At 44.2% G+C, this 10,490-nt stretch overlaps 1 protein-coding gene across 1 annotated transcript in view; it reads left to right on the forward strand.

Moving 5' to 3' along the window:
• Positions 1 to 8,232, forward strand: part of SEL1L3 (SEL1L family member 3) — a 97,851-nt gene extending 89,619 nt beyond the window's left edge. The window contains exon 24 of the mRNA XM_031436439.2: positions 7,086 to 8,232. Coding sequence (XP_031292299.2) covers positions 7,086 to 7,225 — 140 coding nt within the window. The 3' untranslated portion in view covers positions 7,226 to 8,232. The remainder of the gene's footprint in view (positions 1 to 7,085) is intronic.
• The last annotated feature ends 2,258 nt before the right edge of the window (positions 8,233 to 10,490 follow it).

Below are 10,490 nucleotides of genomic sequence, written 5' to 3' on the forward strand. Positions count from 1 at the left end.
GCCAGCATCTCTCAGTGGTGAATTCCCACTCCCACCATGTTGGATGGCTACGGCAGGACAGAATCCCTCACTAACACCAGTGGGGACGTTTACAAGTAGAAATGTTAGGACCGGACATGGCGTTGGAGCATTTGCACAGCCATTATTCATGTCACAGATGATGAAAGGCGAAAGGAGAGCATTTCACCACAGATTCGGTGGTGAGATGGAAGCCACTGTTCCACGAGGCTAATATGGAATCACTTCCCTCTGATTTACCTGAGGAGGTTAGCAAGGAACCATCAAAAGCCCTTCCAGGTTTGATGCCCTGTAGCCGGCTGGCTGATCCATTTTCTTCATGCAAATTCTGTCCCGTCCCTAAATTTGTTGCCAGGTATAGCACATTTATTTTGCATCTTGCCAGTGTTTTCCATTTCAAATTATCTTTGTCATTTTTACTCTGTAGAAATATTGTTATGATTATTACAAATGCAATTCTGTTAGAGGAGCTGAAAATTGTCTTTATGATTTTATGCCAGCTGGTAGCCATGAAAATTCATGGGCTGGTGGAATGACTTTTATCCGCAGCCGTCTTTTGTTTCTTCTCTCTGCGACTTCATTGTCAGTCCCTCCACCTTCCCGTCTCCCTGTCCCTCCTGCCTTTTGAGATTGTTTCCCTTCCTATGTACCCTTTGCTGTTTCACACATTTCTTCTTCATGTCTTCAAACTCTTTCGCTTGCTTCTTCCTGTACATACTATGCCCCCTCTTGATTCATGTTGGAAAAGTCTGGATAGGATTTTTAAAATAATTTAATTCTATGCCCTTCATGTTATAGATGAAGAAATTGAGGCCAAAGGAATGATGTTGCCTGCCCAAAATCATACAGTCAAGTCCAAGAAAGGATGCAGGGCAACAGAATTCCAAAGTTTTCCACACTCACAATACTTTAAAACTGTGGCTACCATCTGTCTCTGACCCGTTGTCCCCTTACATAAAGACATATTTTTTAACAGATTTTTGGTACCCTGAAATAAACGACAAGTAATCTGCTTACACACCTATTTTAAAAAATAATGCCCTAACAAACAATATAAAGAGAAAGAAAAAGAAAGTAATTAAAATAATATATATTCCAATATGTAAATTCTAGCCCCGTACTTATTAATTTTAATATGCACATGAATCTCCCAGGGAACTGGTTAAATGCAGATTCTGAGTCAATCAGTCTGAGATGGGCTCTGAGATCCAGGCTTTCTCACAAAGTTTCAGATTATGTCCAAGCAGCTGTACCATGGACCACACTTAGAGTCCTAAGGGCCTGGAAGTAAAAAAAAAATAATAATAATAAAATAAAATAAAATCTCCACATATCTCCAAAACATGCCCCCACAGTGGTACCTACCAGCCCTGTTAGAACTAGTGTTGAATTAAAACATGTAGTAAATTATTTTTAAAGTCCTCAACATAGTGCAAATTTGTCAATAACTTGAAACAGGAAGGTTCTCTGTCAGTGACTAGGCGATGGGGCAGGAGCCATCCAGGCACAAAAAGCAGGAGAGAAGCACTGCAGGGGGGAGCACTGAGAGGGCAAAGAGTCCACCTCTGGTGTCTCCCTGATCAGACGGTGCCCACGGTCCATGACCCGCCCCACGGGGAGGAGTGGGGCAGACGGAGTTGACGCTGGTGGTAACAGTGGCGCCGTGAAGCAGGCACAGTACGGCCCCCTGGGTGCTGACTGCCCGAGTCAGGAGGGGCAGGGTTTGAGAGCTGGGAGCCTCCCTTAAGTCACTTTTTGTGAGGGGTGTGCTGTAAGTGAGGGGATCTTCATCACTTCATGATTTGCATTTTTTCCAGTCAGTTGTTTTTTAAAAACTAATGATTTATGGTCAGACCTTTAAATTGAGCTGTCCATCCATTTCGCGTTCAGCTCCAGCTACCTTCATTTTCCTCCTGAGTTTATGCGCTCTGTGATATATAGTCAACACTTCACCGCATTCGCCACATTAAATTGTCCTGCATTCAGAAGGCTAGCAGCGCGGGACGGTAGCTAATAGCACGGGCCGCCAAGATTCTGGCCCGTCGCAAGCTGTGTGACCTTGGGCAAGGGAGGGACCTATCTGTGCCTTAGTTTCCCGTTCTCTACAACAGCAGAAATAGTAGTACGCCTACGTCGGACTGTGGTTGAGAGAACCAAATGAGATCACACAGTGCCGAGGACTTAAAACCCAAGAAATGTTAGCTGGAAAAAGAATGAGCCAGTTATAAAGACAGAAAAAAAAAAGAAAAGTAATGTTAGCTGGTAGCTCCTAAGAAGTCATGCCCTCTGGGGCATTTTATGTGCAATTAAAGTATGCTGTGGGGGAAAGTATAGCTCAGTGGTAGAGCGTGGGACTAGCATGCACAAGATCCTGGGTTCGGTCCCCAGTACCTCCATTAAAAATAAGTAGACAAAAACCTAATTACCTCCCCCACCAAAAAAAAAAAAAAAAGTATAAGTAAATAAATAAATATTTGAAAATGTGAAATTGAAAAAAAATGCTTAAAAAAAGAATAATTGAAAAAAATGTTTAAATAAAATAAAAAAGCATACTGACACCAGGTAATGCTCACACTTAAATAAGCTTGGTTTACATCAATAAGCAGACACGATTACGAGTGTAGAGTGCTTTTCTATGCTGTTAGACTCTCTAAAACATAGAACTCTCAGGGGAAGTAGTAGAGCACATGCTTAGCATGCATGAGGTCCTGGGTTCAATCCCCAGTACCTCCTCTAAAAATAAATAAACCTAATTACCTCCCCCACCAAAGTAAAATAATTAAATGATTAATAAATCAAACTCTTTTTAAAGCAGCTAAACAAAGGCATTGTTGACTTCTCTAGCAAGAGTGCAAAAATGAGTACACAAAAAACCACTGTGTACACAAAAATCTCTTTTATTTCCTTTGAAAGAACTTGTTTTTGACTCCTAGCTTGCATTCCCCAAAGCAGCTCAGTCTTTCTCGAAGCCAGTGCCTCCCAGGGACATGCCAAGTTCCCTAGGTCTTGGGTAGCACTCGTCACTCAGATGGTCACCCATCTGATAGCAGAACAGACATGGCCCCGGGCCAGCACCATCCTTCCAGGTCCATTGGCTTTGCAGCTTCTGGGTCACCTGCGAGTCCCATCATCTCTGCCAAAGCTGAGCACCTTAGCCTTTTTTTTCTCTCGAGTCTTCCTTTCTCAGATGGCCGAAGGGACAAGGTGAGGGCCCCGCTGCGGGGACACCCACAGCCAGGCGCAGCCACTTTCCCACAGTCTGTACGCCTCCTTTCCCCGCCTCATTGCATCTCTAAAGCACTTTCCCTCTCCCCTCCCTGTCAAGGGACGCCAAGCATAATTGCCTTAATAGACTCGGGCTTTTGGAAAAAAACAAAAAATTCCCAAAGTAAAGTATGTCTAGAACCATCTCCATTTCTGCCCCACCACAAGCCTCCCCTGAGACCAAAGAAGCGTGGAGGCCGGCTGGCTGCCTGGCAGGAAGGTGAAGGGGAGACTTAGAGGGACAACATGTGAATGATCACTTCAAAGAGAGAGTCCTGCCTTCCTGGTGTTATTATAGACTTTATGTCTAAATGAAACGCACGGGACAGAGCACAGTCTGCACAACTAGCAGCTTCAGGTGTGACGGGGTCACCTTTTAAACCAATGTCAGCCTATTCAAAACATTCATCATTTAAGCCAACTCATCCTTTTCGCCTAAGCAGTTAGTCTAGTGGTCTTTTTAAAAGAGTAAGACGGTATGAACAAGATTAATTAAACCTGTTCCTACTCTTTTCCTGTCCTCTACACTTCCAGTTAATGAGGTTTCTACTAAAATTACAGTAAAATGTCACAAAGTGGTTCTCATGAAAAAAGCAGTAGCCTTAAAGTCAGGGTGATTTAATGATGAGATTTTACTTTTCTCCTATCTCATTACCCTTGGTGCCCTCCCGGTATCTTTACTCATAAGAAATGTTGAAATGATGTGCATCTTATACATGTACTGGGCCTTGCTGGATCCAGGGCCCAAATGAAGTAGATTAGATTTTATTCATAGCATATAATTTCCATAGCCTTCCCTCCCTCACCTCCTTGCCCCCGGTCTTTGTAAACGTTCTATTATCTCTGGATTCACCCGATACATTCACTCATATCTTCTCTCCTGTATCCTCCCATCTGGTCAACTGGCAGCCAGATATTTTTCCTACAGTGGTCCGCAACAGAGGTTGGCAAACTTTTTTGATAAAGGGCCAGATAATAAACATTTGGGCTTTGTGGGCCATTTGTATCAAAACCACTCAACTTTTCACTTTAGTGCCAAAGCAATCATTGACCATACAGGAAAACGAATGGTGTGCCCGGTTTCCGATAAAACTTTGCTGTGGATGTGAAGATTTGAATCTCATATGTTTCTCACATGTCACAAAATGGTACTCTTCTCTTGATTTTTATGCAACCATTTAAACATGCAAAGACCATCCTTAGATTGCAAGCCGTACAGAAACAGGCAGCCAGCCACATTTGGCCCATGGGCTGCAGTCTGCCAGCTCAGGGCCAGCTCTTGATTATTCTTGCTAATGTATAGAAAATGGTCCCCCAGGCAGCAAATAATCCAACAATCATTTCTTTGGCTCTGGAAAATACTCTGTAATTTTTTAAGCAGCACGCTGATTTTCCTGGTTACCTTGATTCAAGTCCGGTAATCAAATTAGCTCGGATTCCAGGTGAGCGGAGACAAAGAGGCCACTTTAAAATTATGATGAGCCGTGGGGGTGCTGGTCCAGTGACTGCAAACCCCCCAATGGAAATGGGAGAGTTCTCACATGGATAATAACAAACTAACTGGAGAAAAGCGTCGAGCATTTTTATTATGCTCTGACAAGAAAATGTAAATGGCGGCGATGCTAATTACTCATTCCTTCTACATTTACGCACTGGCACTTTTTTGTTTTAATCAGAAAACTGATTGCTGATTTATCTTGTTACCATGGTGATTTAAACATTTCCCTGATCTTCAAAAGGAAAAATACATGACTTAGTACTTCATTAACTTCCTCAGAGAGCATCAGAAAGATAAATCTTAGGGCCCAAGAAGGTCTTGGACACCGGCGGATCCAAGCCCTTTCATTCACAGATGAAGAAACCAAGGCCTGTGAGAGCCAAGCATCTTAGGACTGAAATGTCTTCATTCAGTATCCACCCCCAGAGTCACCTATTAGTGGTAGATAAATGAGACTTGCCCAAAACAGGTCTCCTGACTCCATAAATGGTCTTTGTACTGCATCACTGGGCCTCCTGGTCCCTGCCATGGTTACGTCACCCACCAGAGTGATGGCTTTGACTTGCAAGCATTACATCATTACGCAACACCTGAGTGTCTCCTCCCCACCCTGCCGCCATTACCACCACCACCACCATCCTGTCTTTCAGAACAGTCTCTGGATTCACAAGCTCTTCTGTAGATATTGGAAAGGGTTCCTTGGAGAATTCCTGTACGTATTCAAAGAGGCCAGAGGCTTTGCAGCTCATTCCTGAATTTCCTAGAATAGCGTCTTGGAGGTGAAATTCTTAAAAGGTTTATCTAGAAGCCAGAATGTCAGCATTGTAGTGGCATCTTGTACATGTCAGTACATTTCAGGATCGACATTTGGGGACTTTAAAGATGGTCCCACCTGCTGAAAACTGTATAAGACTCAAGGACTGCTGAGTTTAATTAAGATCACTGCTTAAAAGCAAACTAGCCATTCTTCGCACAAACTGGGGACTGTGCCAGCCACACATTTCTGCAAACTGCTACCCTTATTGTATAGACAGAGAAACTACAGCTCAGAGAGATTAAGTAACTTCCTCAAGATCACTCAGCTGCTAATTCTTAGTACCATGTAGCTCCTGGGCTTTCTGGCTTCAAATTTTGGGCTGTTTTCATAGGCTACTAGGGGCTAAAAGAGGACTGTAGGCATCCCAGAAATAAACACCCTGACTCTTTCATCGGTCCTGTAAGTCAGACCCAGAAATTGATAAATCAACACATTTGAACAGTAAACCAGGTGTTGAGTACCTATGAGGGCCAGACACTGTTCTAAGCACAATATGTACATGAGCTCATTTAATGCTTACAGCAATTCAGTAGGTATAGGTATTCTTATTTTCCCCAGTTTTTAGAGGCAGAAGGAAAGTAGGTAAGTGGGTCTGATAAAGGGCAGAGAAGCCAGATTCCAGAACCCACCATCTGGTGAGCCAGGACACCCCTCAGTCCCAGTACATAGAGCAGGATATGTCAGCCTCCCCACTAGTGACACTGGGAGCTGGATCATTCTTTGATGGAGGCGGAGGGAGCGGGGAGGAGGCTGTCCCAGGCATTGTACGATACTTAGCAGCATCCTTGGCCTCTGTCCCCTAAATGCCAGCAGACCCCACCCTCCAGTCTTGACAACCAAAAACGTCTACCAGCATTACCAGTTGTCCCCTGGAGTCAGTCCCCAGTTTGAAAACTACTGACATAAAGTATAAAACTTTATAAGCCTTTATGGTGGTCCAACCTCTTTACTAAAGGTAGATTGATAAACAATTAAACCTAATAATTATGTTTGCCAAAACTTATAGACATTTACTTAAATAAAGCAATTTACAGCACATTTGGAATGTCATCCAAATGGGATAAGAATGTGAATAAAATCAGTACTCTTTTCTGATTGTTATGATTCATAGCTTGCATTGCATCCACACCAGGTGAAAAAAAGAGATATGACCACAGGAAACAAAGACCAAAGAATTGAGTTTTTCTCCTTCCTTCCTTCTTAAAATTAAATTATTTGCCCAGAACTCACAGCATAAATGCAGGACTTAGAGTCTCAGGATGTCAGAACCATTGAGATCTTTGCATGCCTATTCCAACCTGCCATGTTATAGGAGGGGACGTCAAAGTCCAAAGAACCTAGATCGTGGGTCCAAGTTGCTCTTTTAGTTAGTGTCAGGACCACTAGACTAGAAGCATCGCTCCTAGCTTGCTAGGGTCTAGGTGTGGTTGTGTGTCCTGCACATACTGTTTTGAAACTTCAGCACCTTTTGTGCGTGTGTCTCTGCAGCCAGCGGTTCCCGTCCAACACCAGCCCAGGCGTCCCCAGACCCGACTGCCCCCACTGCAAGTCCAGCTGTGACTCCAGCTGCAGACGCCTCCGCTCAGGACCAACCCGCGGTCACTAATAACCCAGAGCCACGTGGGTGAACTGTACACTCCAGGTCTCACTGGATGAGAGAGAATCCTTTCAACAGCTGGTATTGGAAAACTGGGGCCAGGGCATTATAGACCTTAAACGTCTTGTGAACTGGATGCGAATTTTGCACTCGGTATCTTTTTTTTTTTTTTCTTTTTAACTAAGGAAATACCCAGAGCAGACAGTGGTTATACCAAAGGTTAGCAGATAAATACAAGGAACATCCGATCACAGGGGCACGTCAGGGAGGTTAACGGATGATTGTGTATATGAGGAAGTCAGTTTGTCCTGTGGTGGATCTGAATCCTTACACACTGACATATATTTTAAGAATCTTAGCCCCTTGCTCATTCCCTTTTATTAAAGAACAGAAAATCATGACTTCTCTACCACTCAGATAATATTTTGGTACGTGTGTTTGCCACTGCTCTGCTCCTCGCCGTCCCGTGGGCAGATTTCAATTTGACTTCCAAGACCCAGCAGTTCTAAGGCACCTTGAAATAAATAGGTTATAGCTGGAAATACAGGGAAGGCGATGGCTTTGTAAATTGGTTTACATTTTTCTCCTTGAGGTTTTCTAGGGTCGTAGTGCTTCCGAATCATTTAATGACACTGTTGGATATCGTTTTCTTTCTTTTTTCAATTGCAATCCATACAATAACATTTAGAAAATTCTTAGTATTGAAGTGTAGTCTTCTCCATGACTTACCTATTAGAATAGACTGGCAGCAGTGGAACATGCAGAAAACAAGCCTTCAGCTCATAGTCTCATTCCCGCCCCCTTATGCTTGCCTGAGTCTGTGTAGGGGTGTGTATGCGCGCGCATGCGTGCATGTGTGTGTGTGTGTGCACGTGTGTGTGAGAGAGAAAGGGAGGGAAAGGAAGAGAGAGCAGACTGTCTGAACACTGTATGCTGTTAAGGTAGTAGATAAATCAGTAATGCAATATTGTGGGTTCAAACTACTCTTTGCACTACTTTATTTACAGTAGTAAATAAAAATTATTTTTATACCATTGACTCCTGGGAAGTGGATTTTTTTTTTCTTTTTAGAGTTACTATTGTCATCATACAAAGTCCTAAGATCTATGCATTTTCCTCAAGAAGGCTAAGAAAATCCCCTTACGAGAGGGATTATTTCTGGCAACTATTAACATTTACGGACACAGAAGTGACAGGAGGCTCTTCTCCGGGAGCCCGAGTGCAGGGTCTGGCCCCTGTGATGTTTGCACAGTATCAGCCATCGTTTCAGGGTTCTGGCTGTTGTGAGGCTGCATGTCTATCAGGTCTGGGTCGTCTGCGGCCCACCCTCATTCTCCCATGTACGCTGTGTGCACTGCCCTTGCTTTAGCAAAGGTTGTCCTTCCTGTTTGCAAAAGAGCCAGACTTTGGAGTCAAACAGCCCCAGATTCAAATTCTGGTTCGGTAGCTAGTATACCAGCTCAGTCTTGGGTGAGCGATTAACCTCTCTGAGTCTCAGATTATTGTTTTATAAAATAGAGGCAATGAAATCCAGCTTTTGGGCTTTTCGTGAGGTTTAAGTGGGATAACATATGTAAAACTCCCAGGACAATGTCCTCAACATGGTTGGTTATTTTTATTAGAAAGAGAAGGTTGAGGGGCCTGACCAAGGGCTCTTTGCTCTACCCAGATCCTCTTCACGGCAAGCATGCCCATTTCCCTGCTGCTGGGAACATAGGCTGCTGACAGTTCACAGCTGCGTCCCTCAACTGCGAATCGCCATCAGCTGCAGGGATCTGCCCACGGTTAAATCCTTGCAAGAGCAGCTCATGTCCAGTGGCTTGTTGATATAGTGGGGGCTTTCTTAAACCCTGTACTACTGACATTTGGGGCCAGGTGGTTCTTTGTTTTGGGGGCCGTCTTGTGCATTAGGATGTATAGAAGCAGCATCACTGGTCTCTACCCACTAGACGCCAGTGGTAAATGCACCCCCGCCACACACACCCCAATCCCCGAGTCATGACAGCCAAAAATGTCTCCAGACATTGCCACATGTTCCCTGATGGGGGGTAGGGGGTGGGAATCACCTTCCCTCCTTCACCTTGAGAATGACTGTAGGAAAACAAAGGCTCCTTGCCTCAATTTGGAAGTCCTGAAGGGTCACCCCACCCCATCCACCACAAACACCACTTGGTAGCACTCTCATTATAGTTCAGTTTCTCCCTCTGCCCAGTTCTGTCTTCCTTGTTTTCACATACGATTTCCTGACACTGCTCCCATGAACCTTCACATACAACTCTGTACCCCTCCACAGTCTGTTTCCAAGGAACACAACTATCTTAGTCTGCTAGAGCCGCTGTATCAAAGTGGCACAGACTGAGGGGCTTAAAGAGCAGAATGTATTTCCTTGCAGCATGGAGCCTGGAAGCCCAAGAGCAAGGTGTCAGCAGGGCTGGTTTCTTCTGTGGTCTCTCTCCTTGGCTTGTAGACGGCTGTCTGCTTCCAGCATCTTTACATGGCCTTTCCTCTGTGTATGTCTGTGTCCTAATCTCTTCTTACGAGGACACCAGTCATATTGGATCAGGGCCTACCTCACTGATCTCATTTTACCTTAATTATCTCTCTAAAGGCCGTATCTCCAAATACGATCACATTCTGTGGCACCGGAGGTTAGGACTTCAATATATGAATTTTGGGAGAACAAAATTCAGCTCATAACACCAACCCAAAACACTATGCGAGGCTGGTCCAGGTCCAGAATATGGACTCACAGGAGCCACTCTGATCTGAGACAGTTGTCCAAATATGTTTATCTCCAGGTGATGCTGGAAAGAGCTGGAGTGGTTCCAATGCCAAACCACTTCAGGTGAAGCTTGTAGGCCACACATCAATTCCTGTCCCAGCTTAGACTCCTGTTCTCTTGAAAGTTCTCAGCCTACATGATCTAGGTCCAGACCATACCTTTGCCAGCCTTGACCTTCCTCTTCTCTCCTCAAGTTCTAAGCTCAATTCCTTCCAGGCTGGTGTCCAAGCTGGCTGGAGTAGAACCCTGCAAAATGAAGTCAACAGGGAGCCGGAGGAAGGAAAAAAGAAACGGAAGGATGGGGTCCACAGTTGACATTCAGTTACTTCCCTATTGTCCCCTCCCCTTAGGACATTCTTAGACCAGAGGGTGCAGCCTAGTAGATCATGAAACAGATTGAGCACACAGATGTGATTTCTTTGGCCCATCTAGTATTTTTTTAAAATTTTGATTAAGTTGTTATCTTAAAATCAAGGATTTGGGGCTTTTCTTTAAAAAAAATCTACAGATGTGA

This window comes from Camelus dromedarius, chromosome 1 (genome assembly GCF_036321535.1).
Source record: "Camelus dromedarius isolate mCamDro1 chromosome 1, mCamDro1.pat, whole genome shotgun sequence".
NCBI lineage: Eukaryota > Metazoa > Chordata > Mammalia > Artiodactyla > Camelidae > Camelus > Camelus dromedarius.